A 21017-nucleotide genomic window follows, 5' to 3' on the forward strand; every position below is an offset into this window, starting at 1 on the left:
TTTTCAGAGAAAGAAAGGAAGAAGGGCAAGGGAATACACATCTATACAGTGCCTACTATGTGCCAGGCACTATGCTAAGCACTTTACTAGTGTTATCTTTTTTTGATCTTGGAAGATAGGGGATGTTGTTATCCCCACTCTCCAATTGTGAAAACGGAGGCAGACAGAGGTTAAGTGTCTTACTAAGATCATATAACTAGTAAGTAACTTACAAACTAGTAAGGTTGAGTTTGAAGCCAGCCCTTCCTATCTTCAGACTCAGTGCTATATCCACTGAGTCACCTAGCTACCAAAGAGAACTCCTTTAGAACTGATTATCTTTGCCTCTAATCATGGCACTTAACCTGGAATCTGGCTGATATTGTTGCTTTTGTATGTATATATTGTCTTCAAGGGCTTAGCCTTCCAGCCTAGGCAGTCGCTTCTTTGAATTGCTTCCTCCAGCATTCAGAAAGGTTTGGTTCAATTGGATAAACATTTTTTAAGTGCCCGCCATGTGCATGTTACTTGCCAAATAAGAAAGGCAGGCTATAGAGATGAAAAAAAAAAAAATCACTCCTTCTAAGAAGTTTATATTTGACTAGAAGGTAATACAAGTATACAGATAAATGTAAGATCATATGAGGTGAGAGAGAAAGAGTATGAGCTGGGGGCATAGGGAACGACCGAGCTTAACTTTGAAAGAACATAAAAATTCTGAGAGGTGGAGATGAGAAGCCTTTCCTGATTTCTCCTAACTGTTAATGTCCTCACTTCTAACTCCCTTGTATTTAGTGATTTTATCTTTATTTTATATGCTGTATATACTGAATAAACTGTGTAAACTTCCATGTGAGTATGGGGTGTCCCCAATAGAATGTAAGCTCTTCAAGGACAGTGTTTCATTTGTAATTCTGTGCCCCCAACATCTGGCACAGTGCTAGTATTGTAGGTCCTTGAAAATTGCATGTTTGGTGTTTGGCCACGTGTCTCCTATGTTATCTTGGGGATTCTTTCCCAAGTATGGATCAGACCAGATGGTTGCTTCAACCTCAGAAATCCTGTGATTCTGTGGCATAAATAGGGAGTGTAAGTGTGTTGTCATCTTGTCTCTCAAACTAAACTCTGAGCCTCCCTGATCAGAGAGAAATGAGAAGAAGGTCTTCATTTTCTTTGGCATCTCCCTCAGCACCTACGTCAGGGTTAGGCACAAAATAGGTGCACAGTACTATTTTCAGGGAAAACTTTTCCAAGGACCTAGGCTGGAACTCATTCTGTTTGTTCTTTTTTGGAAGGGGAGCAAAAAGCCTTTACCTAAGCCTAATCTTTAGGAGAGTGTCTTGTTTAGTCTCCAGTTCCCTTCTTAGCATCTAATTGGAAATGAAAGACATCATTGTGACTTCAAAGCACTGAAAGTAAAATATGGTTTCTACTTCTTATCAGAGACAGGATGGAGAATGAGGTATAGACTCTGCAGACATGATCAATGTGTTGATTTGTTTTCCTTAACTATATTTCTTAAAAGGGCAAAGTTCATTGGAGGAAGAATCATTGAGAAGTGATAGCAGTATTAAAAAAAATCAATAAAAAATATTTTTTAAAGCAATGGTTAGGATGTTCATTACCAGTTCAATAAATTCTACTATAAAATCATGATTAAGCTGAATGTTTGCTTGTACTTTAAAAAGATAGAGATAGAAAGGTCAGAGAGCTCAGAAGATCTTTTTAATCTGTCACCAGTCTTCTAAAGGAAGAAGCTTCCTCTCCTCCCCTTCTCTTTCTTTCTTTTCCTCCTTTCTCCTCCCCTCTTTCTCTCTCACATTGTGTCTTGCTATCTCTGTTTCCTCCTCTGTTTCTGTCTCTCGCCCTTCCCCCTCCTTTCATTTCTATTTCTCTCCCTCCTTCCCTTCTCTTTCTCCCCTCTCCTCTTCTCCCTTCTCTCTCTTCCTCCACCCTTTTCTCTGTCTCTTCCTGTCTCTCTTCCCTCCTCCTCTTTCTCTTTTTCTGTCTTTCCCCTCTGCCTCTCCTCTCTTCTTTTTCTTCCTGCCATGAGCCACCTTCTCGATAGGTTGGGACAGGCTTATTTGTCTTGTTCACATAGTCCTAGACCCTGTACCAGAAGGGAGCTGCCACTGATCTCACCCAGAGAAGAGAGTGTAAAAGGTGCTAGAGAAAAGATAAGCCTTCTCTTAATGTGTTCCTCATTCTCTAGAAAAGCCCTGGTATCCCCTCCCTTTGTTTGGTAGCGGAGCCTGCTATTAACAGGTCTGACAGAAGTGAATCACTGTGTTATTTGGAACAGCAATAAAGTGTGTGTTACTGCTTGTTGTTTTATTGTTAAGTAATTTCTCAGATGCCCTTTGAAAGATGTACATCCCCATTCCTAGCCTGGTATAACCAGAGGACAGAAGCATGAAACTTGTAAACTTTAATAGCTATGACAATCACTGTTAGTATAAAAAAATGCATTTTTAATATTAAAAGGATAAATTTTCTAAAATTCTTTAGTATTTAAAGAGACTTGATTGCCAAAGACTGTATTTCCCAATGAAGAAAGAGATCCCTCCTGGGCCTGGCTCTGAAAGCCCCTAATCCGTCATTAATTGGGTTTTATGGGCATCTGCCTGTAAAGCTCCTACAACGGCTTTGATGGTGCAGTTTGGGGAAGATAGAAATAGATGCTCCAAGGACTTCTGAGGCGAAATAGCTCCTCCAGCAGGAAGCTGCTGCAGGGGCTGGCAGCATCTCCAGAGGGAAGGAGGGGATGCTCTGGCCTCTTTCCAGAAGGAACTAGCAGGGATGGTTTTGAACAGCTCTTATTCTTTTGTATTGCCAAAGGCATCAGGAGTGTCTGGGGGCTTTTACAAATCTGATATTAAGGGCATTAAGAGTCAGGGGGAGCTCTGGGTTATAGCAACATTTCCTGACAAATTTTCCGACTAAAGAGTTGGAGGACCTGGTTCAGGCTCTTTTGTGTGTGTATGGATAACTGAGGAGGTGGGTGGGTGGGATTTCAGGCCCATGGGATCAGAGGTAGAGAAGAGCAAACTTGTGGATCATCAGAGATACTACCCATGCTGTGCAGGGCAAGACTGTCATGACTATTTTCAGTGTTAATTGGCTTTGGGATCAAAGACTAACCACCTTTTTTTTCCTTCCCCAATGCAGCCTGTTTGAACACTACTGCTATTCTCGTGGTGGGATGCGCCATAGTTCCTACATATGCATCTGTGGCAGGTAAGAATAAAGTCCAGCCCTCAAAACAGTTTGCTTTGCCCTATTCCCGGGTCATGCTTTTAGCTGGAATGACCTATGCTTAGTCTTGAGGAAAGTCACTATTCACAGGGACAGAGAGAGTTTGAGATATTGTTCGCTCTGTGTCCCTAGAGTCCAGCTGTCTGCATTGTGACTCCAGCTACCCTCAAGCCCTTATGATTGGGTCTATATGTACCAAGGGAACATGGCACATGATTTAGAGGGTTTGATTTTATTGTCTGTTTATTTGGTAGACTGCATTATTGGAGAGGAAGAAAACTGGGCTGTTAAGTAAAGCTTGTCTACCAGATGTGTGCACTGAACAATAATGTACAGATGGACATTCTCAAAGCTACGTCAGCTTTATTTGCCTAGTGCCACCCCAGGCAGCAGGGGGCAGTCCCGCGAATCAGTAGTATTAGAGCCTCTTCCGCCTCCAGAACAGAATTTCACCTTAATTCAACAAATGTTTACTAAATACTTACTGGGTCTAAGACCTTTGGCAATCCAGATGAAGAATGACTGCTTTTAAGGGAGCTTTCAGTCTAATATGGTAAAAATGACATTATATAGACAGGTGTGATACAAAGTAGAATGTGAAATGGAGTGGTCCAGGAAATCTTGAGAATCGAACACCTTCTTTCAACTAAAAGGGCACCAGGAAAGCCTTTTGTGACGGAGACAAGGTGTCCCCGCACCCAGCAGGGAGAGAGTGTTCCCGCTGTGGCGCGCCCAGCAGCCGTCCTTCTCTTTCTGCCGGGCAGTGTTACCTAAGAAGCGTCACTGCTTGCGGCAGTGAGCGCTGTGGGAAAGGGAGCTGTCGTGGAAGCAGGTTCTGCCCTGGGATCTTGGGGGAGCAGGGATGAGGTTGGGGCCCTGGCCGGGACCACGGAGGAAGGCAGCAGCTCTCCTGGTGTGCTGGGCTAGGCAGCCGCCAGCTAGCCGTGGAGCACTCGCTAGAAAGAATGGAAGCAGTAGATGACGCAGGAAACACAGAGACATGCCCCTTTTTTGCACACATCTCTTCAGAGCTCCTCAGAGAAATTCAAGGCAGAGGCCAGTGCCCAGCAGCCAGCATTTGGTCTTGTTTCTAGGCATACGTTCAGTTTAGACTATCGCTGACCAAATTGCTGGACAGGGGGAGTAGGAAGAGAGGTTGTGTAGTCTGCACCCTGCTCAGATGTTGTAGCCCTGATTCTTGCTTTAGGCCTAATTCCTCTCCTCCTCCTCCTGCCAACTGGGGGAGAAATGCCACTCTTCCTCCCACTCCTCGTGGCGGGGGGAGTCCCTGCCCTATGCAGGGAGGAACCAAGACTTTTGAAGGAAATATGACCTCCTCCCATTTGTGGCTGAGGAAAAGGCGCAGTCAGACCACATGGATGCCCTTAAAGCTGGTACCTCTGGCCTTTTCAGGCTTGCGCATCTGCTACTTCACACACAGCGTCTGCTTTGGAAGGATCCATCTTATGTTGTCTCTGACCACAGCTTGAGACTATGCCGTGGCACACGTAGGGGTATATGTATACATTGTGTCGTCTTCTGATATTGTCCCTCTGTAGCTGTATTGCACTTGTACATCCTGGATTTATGTTTTCTCCCCCATTAGAGTGTGAATTCCTTAAAGGAAGGGCTGTTTTTTGCCTTTCTTTCTATCCCCAGCACTTGGAGTCTGACACATAGTAGGTGTTAACAAAGGCTTGACTGACACATGCACAGTACAGATGTGCCCTTCTGAACACTCATATGTGATAATAAACCATACACCAGGCATATATGTGTGTCCACAAACACATTTACATCGCACACATTCCATCACATGTATTCACACAAATGTATGGAGCATTCTCTGTGTTCACATATGCACATATATTTTCCCATGTCATACCTGAATGCTCAGCCATAGTCACATATACATGTACATGTGTAGAAATACAATCTTGCCTATAAAAACCATGTGCACTCAGTCACACACGTGGAAATACACATGCGCCTATTTTCTGAACAGAAATCAGGAGCGTTTGTACAAGCTGCTCATTACTGACGCCCATTCTGTAACAGCATGATTTGTAAGCAATTACATTTTACAAGCATAAGTTGCTTGTAAAATTATATAATGCATGTCACCTGGATGCTGTTTCCATTATTCAGCAGTGTTGTTGGGCACCGTGACACTACTGTAATAGGGACTCCAAAAAATCCTGATGTGTTTCAGGTAGTTTTCTGCCTCATTTTTAAAAACAGCTTAAAGAAGATAAACTGAAAAAAAGTCTTCAGACCCCCCCAGGACCTCCAAAAATCATACTCCTCCTTACATTCCTTCCTTCCTTCCTTCTTCAGCCATCAGCTGCCCACAACCCCTGGAATACAGAGTACCACCAGAGCAGGACCAACCTTGGCCGGTACAATGTCTTCTAGAATTGTCTTTAGGGGAATTATCACCAGAGTGAATTCTTAATTACTCTAGGACTAATTATCTGAGTAGGTTTTCCAGAGTTTTTTGTGTTTCATCCTTTTCCCCACCTTTTGACCCTTTCCTGACTATTAGCCCCTCATTAGAGGAGGCACAGGGACGGAATGAAGGAATGAGACTTGATTTAGTCAATTGTAGTCCTTATTAACTAGGCAGATTTGATTACAATGAGGTTAGGATTATCTGTAGATTTTAATTAGGTCTTATTTTCTCCTTTTAAGCCCTCATTGTCAGAAAATGAAGGGCTAGCGCCACTCTAAGGCTGAACAATGCCTTGTCCTTTTAGACTTCATACCTGAGCAGCCAAAACTGTGGGCTTTCCTCGGCCCTAGAAGCAGTGTCCAGATCAGCTGGCTAGAAAAATTAGGTTTTGTCTCAGATAGACTGGCATCTGAAGGTTGGGTGGGCAGATGCCAATCAGTAATTCCATATGCCTGACCAGAACAGAGAGAACTGTGGCAGAACAAGTGGGCATCAAAGTGGGAGAGACAGCAAGATGCACTCCGGTAAAACCTGAGGTCTCTACCCATCTTTTACCTTGATGTTTCATAGACCTAGGGAATAACAATAGAGAAGACAGAATGACATGCAGAGACCAAAAATAGGTCACTGAGTAGGTCAAAGTGTTTCAGAAGTAAAGATCAAGGCCCCCAATTCTCAAGGAGATTTTTTTTTAGGTGAGCTCCCCTGTGCCTCTGTTTGCCTTGCTGCTGAGAATAAAAATGTTTCCTTATGTTGGAAGATGGATATTGTTCCTTCCCTTATGAGTCTTTTTTCATGCAGCCTTCTTATCCCCTCCTTCACCAGGAAACAAAAGGCTCCCTCCTAGTTCCTGCTCCCCTCCCCCCAACAAATCATACCTGTCAGGTATGATGCCAGGTACTAAGACTGATGCCTGAGGTTATCCATCGAGCTTTCTCATGGGGTGATGGTGCATGTCTGCATCAGGAAACCTCATTCATAACCACGCTGGAGGGGAAGACAAAAGCTACTCACATTTCCTTGTTGCTCCAAAAGAGGCATCAAACATGTCAGGTCTACTGTACCTGCTGGCTTTCTTGCCTACTTGCCAAGTTTTTGGAATAAAAAAATCAATCATTTTAGTTTGAAAAATTAAGGACCCCAATATGAGATGAAAAGCAGAATTAGCCCCATTCTTGGCTACTGGGATTTCAAATAGGTAATAGAGAACTTTATTTCTCCAGCTTGGACATGGGGCCAGGCCTAGGGGGTGGGGTTTGGATCAGAGAATAGAGGAAGACAGTTCTTAAAGACAAGTTGGAATCATTTCATTGAGTAATGAATAAATAGTGCTCACTATGACGACTTTAGTGAAAAGGAAGAAAGTTTAGACCCAAACTCTAAAATAGTAGGCTTAGGGATTTCCTGGAAAAATCCCAGAGCTTCAAAAGTTTAAAATGAAAAAACATCTCCAAAGTGAAATTTCCAAAGGGAAATCACAGGTAATGAATCAGTCAATGCTGGAAGTGTAGCTCCTGAGCACTTGTTAAATGTTCTGTCCAGTGAGGGATAAGTATAGCGGTCAGACAAAAGTGACATAATCCCTGTCCGTACTGAGCTTAGGATCTAGTTAAACAGATAGCACATGCACACTGTGCTGTCTTGTGTGACTGTGTTGTCTCTTGGATTACCTGTAGTGCCTCCCTCATCCAGCCACGCTGTGTAGCATCCTCTCCAACCAAGTCTCTCCAGCTGGGTAAATAAAGGTAGATAAAGCAGGTGGTGGTAAAGAGATACTGGCAATCATCAGAGGCCGCTGAAAATTGGTGGGGCCATAATGATGGACACAGATTCAGGAGACGGAGCAGAGATGCCTTCCTAAAAACTGACGTCGGAGCTGTGGTCAGGGAGGGTTTAGAGCTGGCCTGCTTGAAATGAATCTGCAGGCAGATGGCCTGCATGGCAGAGGTGGCTAACATGAGGGGAAATGGCAAGCAGAAGTCAAACTGGCTGGAGGCAACAAGGACTAATGGTTAGTATTGTTGTAAGCTACTGCCCAGTGCTCCTTGTTGCTCCATAGCTCTGCTGAGATGCCAAAGGTTTGCCTACCTTCCCAGGTAGAGAATGTGGGGATGTGGAGGAAGACATCAATTACAAAGGTTCTAGTGAGGTCTGCCAGGATTCTCACAAGCCAAATCCCTAATGATGTTCACTGTACCCAGACTCCAGGGCAGCTCAGGAGTGTAACTACAGATACATAAAAATTTTAGCAAACACAGATAAGGGAAAATGGATATCCCAAACCATAGTAGCCTCATTGCCACTAGAGGCTTTTTTCTGTTCCCTCCCCATTCCTCTCCTTCTACTTGTTTGTTCTATATCTGTAGACAGTATTATGAGAAAGAATCTCTCATCAACCAGCAAAGAATGCATTGACTATCTTGCTTAAATATTGCAGCTATATAGGTAGAAACATTGGTATGCTATCTGAGCACAAGCGGCAATACCTGCCCCCTTTCAGTGCTCTGTGCTGCAACCAATATATATAGGTACGATTTCTGTTGGCATAAGTGTCCTTTGGCCCAGCCTGGATGTAACCAGTTAGGTCTCTGCTGAGGTGGAAGTCTTCCGTATATGAATAATACATTTGAACATCTCGGTCCTTGGAAATTTTCTACTCTGGTGAATAGAGAGAAAAATCATTATTTCTACTTTTATGATTCCTGTGCCTCCTGAAAGGGGCCATAAATATTACACACAGGTGATTTTTTTTTTCAACAGACTTAAAAGTTCTCTTTTTTATTTTTTTCCAAAGAGGCATAAATGATTGGGGGGAACTTTCACATGACAGAACAGCCCCCAGGTACTTTGCTGCAGTAGCCAATCCAACAGCTTCTTGTTCCCTTTTTTCCTTGAAAAGTCAAAACCAAGCAGTCCCTGAGGATTCTTCTTCCTTTATCTCCTCAGAGAAGTTTTCTCTCACTAAATTCTCAGGAATCAGAATAGAGTGTTATGGTCTCACCCCAAATACTCTCTTCTCTGCTTCATATCAGGAAATTGGAAATCTTTGGGATCTACATTTTCCCTGTTGTCAACAACATTGAGGAAGTCTGGTGACAAACCTTGCTCCCATGTTTCCTTGTATATCATGGCATAGAGAAAGTCATTGTGCCTTAGTTTTGTCATTTGTAAAATACTGGAGTCAGGCTGTGCACATTCTGGGAAGAAGCATGAGACATCACTAACAGAACATTTTTATAATCCATTAAAAGCGTATTTGACCAGTGCCTAGAATACAAGTCTTTCTGAGCCCTCTTTTCTGTAAATAATCTTTCTGTTGCTTGTCCTTCCCCCACTGCCATTTCTATGCATATACAGTATGGTGACAAGCCTTGTTTTGTCCTTTTTTAAGTGGAGAGAATGGTGCTGTCTTACACTATGGACATGCTGGAGCCCCAAATGACAAGACGATTCAAGATGGAGACCTGTGGTAAGTACATAGAGTGAAGGGTGGGCCAAGGACCCCAGTCTCCCATCCTTTGGTGGTGAGTGCCTCATTACAGAGAGGCAGGCTCTACAGTGGCCCAAGAGCACAGGAAAACCACATTTGATATTGCCCCAGCCTCCTTTACTGCTACACTTAGGTTCACAGACATCATGCCTAGGACCAAGTGTTATATTTCCCACAGATTATTTTCACACACACAAAAAAAGAAATCCCAGAATGTCCCCTTTTTGTGCATTAATAACAAATCTAACACATAATTTATTGCAGCGCCTTTTAGTAGCTGACACTGTGCTGAGTCTGTTCCCAAGACCAAAACTAAGGCTGTTCTCAGTTCTCAAGTATGAAACAGGCATAGACCACATTCAGCTAGCATGCACATTGAAGAATAAAAGATTTCAAAGTGGGAGGGTGTTTTTTTTGGGGGGGGGGGAGGGGATTGGAGAGGGACTGAGATTTTGCTGTTCATATATTCTATATCCAGTATTCTTTCCTATATCCATTATGTAGTATGAATTCAATAGATTTCAAGGTTGGAGAGATTTACAAATAGGAGAGACACATGTATGATGTGAGTGTCTAAATGGGCTTTCTCAGGAGAAAAATAGCCTGATTATTAGATGGCCATCATGATGAACATGTATTTTTTGATTCTTCTAAATCTTTCTCTTCTCCCATTACAAACACAGGCTCTTTTTTTTTTCTTTTAATAATAGCTTTTTACTTTCAAAATTTATGCAAAGACAGTTTTCAACATTCACCCTTCCAAAACTCTGTATTCCAAATTTTTCTTCCTCCCTTCACCCCACCTACTCCCCTAGAAATCAAGTAATCCAATATATGTTAAACATTTGCAATTCTTTTATACACATTTCTCTATTTATCATGCCCCACAAGAAAATCGGATCAAAAAAGGAAAAAAGTGAGAAAGAAAACAAAAAGCAAGCAAACAATAATAAAAAAAGGTGAAAATGCTATATTGTGATCCACAGTCAACCCCCACAGTCCTTTCTCTGGATGCTGATGTCTCTTTCCATCACAAGTCTATTAGAATTGGCCTAAATCACCTCATTGTTGAAGAGTCATGTTCTTCAGAATTGACCATAGCATAATCTTGTTATTGCTGACAAACACAGGATCTTAAACTCTTCCTCTTTCCTCCTCAAAAGTTAGAAGAACTAGGATGATTTAGCCTGAGATAGGCTATTTAGCCTACTCCTAACACACTTTCAGCAATATGTAGAGAGCAGATGGTGGACAGAAGGAGAGACTGGAGGAACAAGACAGAATTGGTTTCTGTTTAAGGGTGCTCTTTGAAGCTGATAAGTAGTTAAAAGTAGATTACTAAGAAATTCTATGGAATACCACTTTGGGAAGTTTTTTTTTTTTTTTTTTGGTTGTCATTCTTGTTTTGTTTTGTTTTGTTTTTTTGCTGAGGCAATTGGGGTTAAGTGACTTGCCCAGGGTCACACAGCTAGGAAGTGTTAAGTGTCTGAGACCAGATTTAAACTCAAATCCTCCTGACTTCAGGGCTGGTGCTCTATCTACTTCACCTCCTAGCTGCCCCATTTTTGGAAATTTTTAAAGGTAGTACAGACTTGTTTGACTAAGAAGCATGAAGATACTTACTGATTTTCTAGTTTCTAAAATCCTATGATCTTGAGACAGCAATGGCCTTCCCAGCGAATTCTTGGATGATGAAATTCTGGTTGTTCCTATCACTCATCCCATTGTGTAATCATGGGCTTTCATTATCAATAGTTGGAAAAACCCATGTTTTGTGTCCTTGGCCTAATGAATCTTAGGTGTTTGTTGGATTTTGTTTTTATCTTTGGTTGTTGCCTTCATTAGGAATTATTAATATAAGATTCAGTGACTTTTTGAGCCAATAAAAGTGATAAATTCTGCTTATATATACTCTCTCACTCCTAAGGCTGTTTATTGCTGATTTTGATTATCTTGTGGATATGCCAGAAGGCTAAGTCATTTAATTAATTAATACGTAAGTTCTAAGGCAAAGAACAGACACCTCCTGCTGGGGCCTAAGCTCCTCACATAGTCTTCTTGACTCCATTTACCACTGGACTTCTGGAAATTAGCCTCTTGTTCACAGACAGGGACACTATATCTTTCCCTCTAAATTCTATGATAAGGTTCAAAATGTATTTTCCTCAGATCTCCATTTAATCACTCAATTCTGAGTCCTACTTAAAAGTCTTACATCTTTCAGAGAGTTAAAAATTGTGATTACCATTTAGATGACTGTTGAACAAGAGAACTGTTTGGTTCTGCAAACATATATTGTATCTAGGATATACTGCAACATATCCAACATATAAAGGACTGCTTGCCATCTAGGGGAGGGGGGGGGGGGAGGGAGGGAGGGGGAAAAAAAATCGGAAAAGAAACGAGTGCAAGGAATAATGTTGTCATTATAAAGTAATCATTAAATAAAAAAAAAAAAATAGATGACTGTTGAAGAAAACAGAAGGAGGTGGGAAACTTCAGCCCCACAAAGGGAAGCTGCCTCATGATTTGGTGAAGAGGAATAATCTCTAGATTCCTATGTGATAAGTAATTTATTCTACAATAATATAATAAAAAGCAAGATCTCCCCAGCTCTTGCTATTCATGCTCTTGAGAAGCCTTTCTGTTTCATTCTGCTCATTTCCTGCAGACTTTCTGTCTGTCTTTATGCAGTTACAACTGCTCATTGGAAATCAGAGCTGAGCTGGATCCAGCAGGAGCAAGAAAGTCTTGTAAAAGATTGAGATGTCATCATAGAAAAAGGGACTGATCCATCCTGGCTTCAGACTAAAGAAGAGTACCCCCATCACCATTACCTCCATTCCCAATTTAAAACCATTTCTTTGCTTATGTAACTTTTCATTCTAACATAATGCCTTAGAGTCACATTTTATTTATTTGAATTCCTTGGATTCTGTGCTTATCCTTTTCATTCTTATCAGCCTGAGTAAAAGGTGGAATCAGTAGTTGATTCTTCCTCAATGGAGCCTAATGTCAGAGAGGTAGGGGAAAGGGGTTTTAACTTTAAATTCATTTCTCACTCTTACTGGCCACAGTGCCCTGAAAATTTCAGTGTCACTCATTTTCCATTATATTTCAATTATGGGGAAGGAGATCCTTCTAGCGGTCCCCAAAATTTTCTGCAGCTAAAGGAGGGCACCTTTTCGCAGCATCAGATCATTAGATCTCTGTCCAAGTGCTTCTTTCTTTGGATATAGAATTATTTTCTTTTTTAAAAAAAGATTTTAAATATAATTTATTATAGCATTAAATTATTATTAATGTCATTTATTAAATTATTATCAAATTAGATAAATATATTATTAGATATCATTTATTATTATATCACTTACATTTCCTTCCTCCTGCATCCAGAGAGCCATTGTTTCTAGTAAATAATTTTTAAGAAAAAAAAAAAGGGAGGGGGAATCTCATCAAAACCAAACAATATATTGAAAAATCTTACAGTGATCCATACTTGTGGACCCTCCACTTCTGCAGAGGACTCAGGGAAGATATCTTCTCCTGTCTTTTTTTCCTTTTACATTGTTGTAGTTATTATGATTATCTTTTTCTTGGCTCTTCTTACTTCATTTTGCCTTAAGTCTGTGTAAGTCTTCTCATTCTTATCTATATTCATCTCATTCATTGTTCCTTTTAGCACAGTAATATTTCTTTACATTCATGTACTACTATTTGTTTAGTCATTTGATGGGCATCTACTTTGTTTTCAATTCTTTGCAATTCATTTCCAAAGTATTTACACTTCTGTTATCTTATTGAACCTCATAACAGCTCTAAAGAGGAAGGGAAAGGCTGGAATTATGCTCTCTATTTTATAGACAAGAATAAAGCCCAGAGAAGTGACATGGCTGATTTAAGGTATCATCACACTTTGGTAAAAGAGGCAGTTCTCTTACCTCTGATTCTCATGATCTTGAAGCCATCTTCTGGTCCTTGACTGTCTCCAAAGTGGGGATGAGTGGAAGATTAACCCCAGAGGTTCTCCACTTTGACTATCTGGTCCTAGAAAACATGCTTTTAAAGATGACTAATAATGGCTCATCTAAAGTCTTCAAATAACATGAAGTTTCAGAAGTCCTAAGTAAGAGTCCATTCCTTTTGAGTTGCATCTGACACAGCAAAATTGTAATGCAATAAAGGCATTTGGACAGCTCCTCAGAGCACTTTGTAATAGAATCTGGTCCATGTGGTATTGAAAATGGGTTGTAGCTACTAGCCATCATAGGGTAGACTTTCAGCCTTTGTTATTGTGTGAGCACATTCCGTGTGAGTAGCCTGTGTCTCTGTTTATTGCTGTGCAGCTGTGTCATGGAGGGATAAATGATACAACAGACTTCATGTCTGAACTGCTCAGAGTTAAAAGCTATTAGGATAAAAATGTACTGTCAGCTGGTTACAGAAGAAGATAATACCTCATGGTGGGAATCTTCAGGGTGCATGGAGAAACAGTTTAAAGCGCAAAAAGAAGAGTTTCTTTCTACCATATCTGGAATTTTCTGATTCACTCATCACCCAGTGCTATGTTGTAAGCAAGATGTTCTGGACAGAGCCCCCAGTCATTGGCACAGACCCTCATTAGCAGTTAGGAGACTCTACCAACTGTGAAAACCCAAAAGCCCTTGGAAAGGGAATGCAATTTTATCTTGTTTCTTTATTAATCCCTGTTCAAAGTAGATATGTATACAATATCACCTTTGGCTCAGAACTAAAATAACTTCATTCCAAAAAACAGTCAATTCTTAAGTTCTTGATCATTTTGTTTTGGATCCATCCTATATATAAATGCCCCCTTGTCACACATTATGGGAAGCCATAGTGTTTTCTTGGTCTCTGCCTCACAAGTGAATATTTAAATAATTTAATAGTTGTTCTGAGGATATGCTCCTGGCCTGAGAAGCTCCAACTCATCATGAGTGAGGTGAGTCCAGAAGGGACTTCATAGGCCTGGACCAGGTCTAGGGCTGGGCCTCCCTACTCTTTCATCCTTATAGAGCGCCTTTAAGTATTACTACATGTCACTGTATATTTGTGCTCTTATATGATAATATGACCCTAATTCTTATGATACTTCATTTGCCATAGTGTCTCCATGTTGAATTTCAGTTTTGGAGGTGAGGCAGCCAGGATCCAACGTCCTTCTGGTCAAACCATATCTGAAGTATTCAGTTCAGATTCCACATTTAAGGAGAACGTAGCATTGACAAGTTGGAAGGGGGAAGTTCCAAGGGAGAGCAAGATGAACAGTGAGACAACTGGACTACAAAGCACCAACTACTTTAAAATATGATTTTGAAAAACTTTGCAGAGAGAACAGAAAACTGCCTCTGTCCTTGTACTTGAGGAATTGAACAGGAATGAGGGTGAAAGCTGTGGTTGTGCCAATTGAAAGAGGACAGCAGAGTATTTGATGAATAGTTCCTTCCAGCTCTAAATCTATCAATCTGCTCTTGACTAGATGACCTCTGTGGCCCTTTCCAACTCGAATTTTCTGCAATTAAATCTGGACCCAGAATGCCCACTTGAACAAACCCAGTTTTCCTGTACAGGGTATTTCGTTTAAATTTGTATTTTGCACATCGAGTGACAGGATCAATGTAGCCTACCAGAAACTGCAGCTGTTTCCATAAATCATATGTTATTAACTCTGTCTAGAAGGTCATACAAAGAAACCAACAGGCCCCCATTCTGTATGAATCATGTTGTTATAGAAACCCACATTTGGTATTCTACTTGGCGGCAAAACCCAAACTTCATTCTCTAAATATATTGTCACATCAGTGTGCTGTGGATGCATCCTCAAGCAATAGGGACATATATCAGCTGCACCACAGCTGTGCCAAGACACTGTCATAGGGTTTTGTGAGGCTCCTGAAAACCAAACTGAATTCTGGATTCAAACAAACCCATTTGGCACCATTACTGCATCTTTCTGGTCCTGAGAAGGCGAATGTGTATCCTAAGAGCTCCAGCGATTTCTAGGAAGCAGTAAGACCCACCTTTGCCCAGGCTTTCCTCAGAACTATTGATTGTTGTCTTTTTTTTTTTTCCTTGACTTCAATTAGATTTTAGAAGTTCTTCAACTTGAGATTTTAGAAGCAAATTCTCTGGCCCTTTGGGTTTTCCCTGGTCAGAGTGTAAAGTGGCTAGGAATAAATTTATTTTCCTTGAAAAAAAAAAAACAATGTTGATTTAGCAATTTTTTTTTTAAAGAACTCACTTAAATTTCCAGCAGTCCTATGAAGTGGATAGTGTACATCTTAAGAGATGTTAAGACTGAAGATTCAGAGAGTGGTTTGCTCATGATCACAACAGCTAATCAGAGTCAGTATTTGAATATTTTGAATGTGAATAGATTTTCATTACCTAATGTGGACTATTAAAATATCTCCCTCCCTCCTTTTTGCTTCTCATTTCCTCCCTCTCTCCCATTGGAAAAATAATGCATTGTCAAACAAAATTAAACTCCACATTGACCACATCCAAAAAGGTACATGTTACTCTGAAACTTAAATTTGTCATTTCTCTTGAGGAGTTCATTGGTGTGCTTCATCTTCAATGGAATCATGGTTGGTCATTCTTTTATCATTTCTCCTGGGCAGTGAAGTGGTACAGTGGTTAGAGCCCTGAGCCTGGAGGCAGGAAGACCTGAATTCAGATTTGCCTTTAGACGCTTACAGGTGTACAACCATCAACCAGTCATTTAACTTCTGTTTGCTTCAGATTCCTCAACTAAATAGGAGGTAATAGTAGTACCTTCTTCCTGGGGTGGTTGTGAGGAACAGATGAGATAATATTTGGGTTTTGTTTTTGTTTTTGTTTTTTTGAAGCTCTTAGCACAATGCTTGGCACATTTTAGGTGCTATATAAGCATTTGCAAATGATGATGACAATGACAGTGATAATGATGGTATTTTCTTATATTCGTATACCATAATTTGTTCAGCCATTTCCCAGTTGTTGGGTAATCCCTTAGTTTTTGATTCTCTGCAAATTCATAAAGATTTGCTATAAATATTTTCATACACATAATTTTCTTTTTTTTTTCTTTTATCTTAAACTCAGTGCTAAGTCAAAGGGACTTTGTGGACATATTACTTTTCATAATGACTGGACCAATTTCACAGCTTCAACATCAGCGTTAATGTGTCTGTTTCCCCACAGCCCTTCTAACAAATATCATTTTCTTTTTTTTCCCCCAACATTGCCAATCTGAAAAGTATAAGGTAGAACCTCAGAATTACTTTAATTTGTAATTTCTCTTAATTAGTAATTTAGAGCTTTTTTTTTCTTCACATAGATGTTGATAGCTTGAATGTCCTCCTTTGAAAAAATATCTGTTCATACCTTCTGACCACTTATCAATTATGGGATTATTCTCATTCTTATAAACTTGAATTATATAAATGATTCCTATATTGCTACCTTGGTTTTGTTCAAAAATCTTTTTTATTTTATGTAATAAAATATGATTATAATTATATTTTATATAATCAGATGTCTTTTACAATCCTTTTCACCCCTTGTTTGGTCATGAATTCTTATCTTGACCATCAATATGAAAAATATACCTTGTTCCTTTAATTTGTTCTTAGTATGACATTAAAAAAAAAATCTAAGTTGTGTATTCATTTGGGATTTTATTTAGAATAAGGCATTAGGTATTGGTCTCTGTCAGTCAAAGCTCTGCTTTCTTTTTTACTGGGTTTTGTCAGATTAATAAAGCTTTACCCCAGTAGCTGTGGTCTTTGAGTTTATCAAAAACGAGTTTGTTAGTTTCATTTATTTCTGTATCTTATGAAACTAATCTGTTCCACTGATCAACCTCTTAATTTTTTTTTAATCAATATCAAATTGTTTTGATGATTGCTGCTTTGTAATGCTCTGTAATCTACTTCTTTGTTATTTTATTTTTTCCATTTAGATTTTTTAACTTTGGATCAAATGATTTTCATATAAAAAGTCCTTTTATTTTTGCCTAGAAAACAGAAATGTGAAATTGAATGACTTCTAGCTTCTGCCAATGTTAAGGGAAAGATTTAGGTGTTTCTGATGGGAAATAAAGTTCTGGTAATTATAAGCCTTAGAAGTTGTTCGCCTTTTCCATTTAATGATCCAGTTGGTAAAGAAATAAGGCTTATGTGGCCCTAAGTTGATGTGCTTGAGATGAAGGCCTTAGACATCGTGAAGAGAAATGATAAAGAAAGAGAACTCTACGTTAGGAAAGCTATAGAAAACCTACATTACTCATTTTTCCCCTAAACTCTTCAGACTTGTGAGATTTGGGTAGAGCTGCAGTTTGAGGGTGATTTTCAGAACTTTTCTCTTTCTGATAAATTCAGTAAAATCCTCAATTAGCTATAGATTCCCACAGGCTGGTCAAGGTAGGGAGTAGTTCCTACTTAGCCCCTATATTGAGTAAGAATCTACACTCCAGAAGTCCAAAGGCAGCAGAATCAAGGGCACAGGTACAGCCATGATCCATTGTAGTATACCCGTTCTACAAAGGAAAAGCTCTAGATTCAAATTCTCTTATCACAAGTCCATCAGGCCTGTCTCACACCAGCCTCATATTTCTGGACACCACCATGACTTTGATCATCTTTTTCTTATATATTTACAGATTTTTCTATGGATTGGGTTTGTGTCACCTCCCCTCCCCCAACCCCAAATTAGTCTAATATTCTGTAATGACTGTATCATCTCTTTAAAAAAATAATAATCTTCCTTCAATGCTTCCTATGACATTTCCCTGAATACAGTTTAGTGACTTGAACACTGTAAAACCCTGTGGTGTTAAGGAAGGTCACTGGATCTAGAGGCAGCAGACCTGAATTTAAATCCCAGATCTGATAGGCAAATCAGTTCCCTTCATTTTCCTTAACTATAAAATGTGGATATAATCCTTGGCACACTACACCTATTTTGGAGGGCTGTTGTGTAGAGCATTCTAACAAAGTGACCTATTATTAATTTGTATCTGATTTGTATAATTAATATTAATAATAGATTGTTGAGTACTTAGAACAGTTCTTTGCTCACTGCATGACACTTGGATAAGTTTTTTATACACAGCTGACTGTGTACTGGGGGATTCCTTGCGGTGTGAACTCACCCAACTAGCCAGGATGGGGAGCTGGGGCCACCCCTTCATTCTAAGCCTTTATTTAGCCTTCCCAGATCAGTGGATGCCTCCATCCCACATTGGTCCAAGTATCCACCTACCCCAGGAGCAGCTGTTGGAAACTAATTGGAAAAGCCTAGAGCCCTCTGATGTGAATGCTGGGCCTACACTTGTGTTTTTATTTTTCTCGTGCTAACTTTGAAATGTAGCCAGTAGAATAATTATGAGTTTATTACAGTCAATTTATTATGTAGCATTTAGTGCAACATGTTTTGTTGATTACCATTACTGCCAGATTGCTGGAGGCATTTATAATCTATTGTTTTATTGAAATAGGTCTGCAGAGCACCTCCCCCATTCAGTAAACAATAAATCACTCTGTTATACGGGCATAAAAGCCATAATATTAACCTCAAGCTACATGAAACCCAGATTCTAGCACAGGGACTAGAAAACCTTCCTGAAGCTCATTATTAGGCCCCTTTCCTCTCAGGGGTGCCCCTGCAAGTCTCTGTCCTTTCCTCTTTGGATCAGTCTCCTTAGACAAGTTTTGTAATTTAGTGAGACTCCTCTGAAGTAATAAGCTTCTCCTGTTTTGGTAAACATTTTAGGAGTGTGTTTCCATCTGCAGTTATCTTTACTAATAGCAAAAAACTAGTGTCTGAGCTCATTATCTTTGATCCTCTGTTCTATTTTTTAATGCCCATGCCCCTGTCTGAAAGGGTAAAATAGGTCAGATTACCTGTCTGTAAGGAAGGAACAAAAATGCAAAAGAAGAGACTCCCCATCTCATCTCCTTCCTTCCTTTTCCTTCTATTGTGTAGGGCAGCTTGCTGGCAGAATTTTGCTTGGAAGTCCCTGCTTCCTTGGGAATTTGGCTTGTTATCAAGATCTCTTGCTCATTGAAACTATTTTCACTGATGAATCACATTTACCCCAAAGAAATGGTTGCCCCATAGAAATGACTAGACAACTCTTGATAAGAAAAAACAAAACAACCAGTTATCTCTCAGTTTCTGGACAAATAGAATAAAGCTGTGGCAGAGATAATTTTTAAAATGAATAATCCAAAAATAATTTATATTTGGCTTCAGAGACTGTATAATGTGATTGGGGCAGGGGGAAGTAGTCAGGGACAGCTATTCAGCTATTTGCTTTTCAAATTCTTTGTTGTCTGATCTAATATTGTCAAAAATCCATTGCTGGGACTAAAAGCTTTACAGTAGAATTTGACAATTCAATCAGTGATAAAAGCAATGGGCCATTTTATTTGATATATTAAAAGCAAGGCCTAAAGATGAAAGCCACATGACTTAACTGGAGAAACCTGAAGAAGTTTTCATGGCACAGTAATGGAAAGAGTAATGAGTCAGAGGGCCTGGATCCCAGTCCTGACTCTTGACACTTACAAGTTGTGTGACAAGAGATAACTGACAAGTTATCACTTCCATATAAGCCTTGGTGACCTCCATATCACTAGTTTTTGACCCTATGATTATAAGTAGGATTTGGGATACAATTAGAGAAGCTTCCTGATGAGTCCCTGACATGTCTCAAATAGCAGCACCCACTGACCTTCCTCACTTTGAGGTAGAACTTATACTTTCCTGAGACTTCTAAGGAGCAGGGACCAGAGATAACCAGTGCTGTCTCTAGGAACCCAAGGAATGATCATCTTTACTTTACAAGGGTATCCATCTCCTGGGCCCATACTTCACTGCAGTTCAGACAGCTCTGGTGGCCAGAGCTTAGTTTGGAAGGGATAGTAGCCTCCATGTCATGCATCACATCTGGGACAAGGCTAGGTCCTGGCAGCTCCTGGATCAAAGAAATTAAAGTATTTTAGAGGGAGGAAGGAGTCACACTTAAATGGATCCAAAGGTTTCCAACCCCTAAGATCATAAGCAGAAAGGTATCAATTAAGCAGGAAAATGTCAGCTTCTAGCTTGGAAGCTTTCAGACAGAGTAAATCTAGGGGCAGGGAGAAGGAGTCATGAAAGGAGCAGTGCAGGATTAAGGAGATATTTAGAAAAAGGAATATAAATAGGGAATAATAGATGGTATGTTAGTCTAAGGCCAGAAAAATCAATAAATACTAAAATCAATGATGTTATAGGAAATCTCCTCCCACCTTTTTTTTTTTTCATAATACATTCCTTGAAAGTATATGTTATAAAACAATTTTCCCCATGAGGAAAAAAACATTATCACTGTGAGTTACATTCTTGTCCAATGATATAACACAAGACAATATAAATTTGATATAATAAACATTTCACCAGAATTTTAGAGATCAGAACTAAATCCAGGTCTTCTGACTTCTTGTCCAGATACCTACTGAAAAAGGTCTCTTATGCCTTTTTAAAAATTTTTGAATAACTTGAGTGACTTAGTCATTTTAAAAAAAAAAAAAAAGGCTAGCCAAAGAAGGATGAAGTGATACTTTGCACTCCCCAGTAATAAATGGTCCTGTAGCAAGCAGAGACATTCATACCATTTTTCATTGACTTTAGAGTAACCTTTCAAAGCCCAGATTGTTTTTTGATGACAATCACGGTGGTAAAGACCTTTCCCTCTCTCCCCCTCTCCTCCCCTCCCCCCCTAGAATCATTGTTTTTAGTGAAATTGAACCAACATTTCTCCCCTTATACTCCACTTTTCAAAGGAAAAAATGT

General features: G+C 39.8%; 1 protein-coding gene across 1 annotated transcript in view; it reads left to right on the top strand.

Annotated features, from left to right (window-relative positions):
• Positions 1–21017, top strand: part of PEPD (peptidase D) — a 255845-nt gene that overhangs the window by 182597 nt on the left and 52231 nt on the right. Inside the window, exons 10-11 of the mRNA XM_051979735.1 lie at positions 3148–3216; positions 9078–9155. Coding sequence (XP_051835695.1) covers positions 3148–3216; positions 9078–9155 — 147 coding nt within the window. The remainder of the gene's footprint in view (positions 1–3147; positions 3217–9077; positions 9156–21017) is intronic.

This window comes from Antechinus flavipes, chromosome 2 (genome assembly GCF_016432865.1).
Source record: "Antechinus flavipes isolate AdamAnt ecotype Samford, QLD, Australia chromosome 2, AdamAnt_v2, whole genome shotgun sequence".
Classification (NCBI taxonomy): domain Eukaryota; kingdom Metazoa; phylum Chordata; class Mammalia; order Dasyuromorphia; family Dasyuridae; genus Antechinus; species Antechinus flavipes.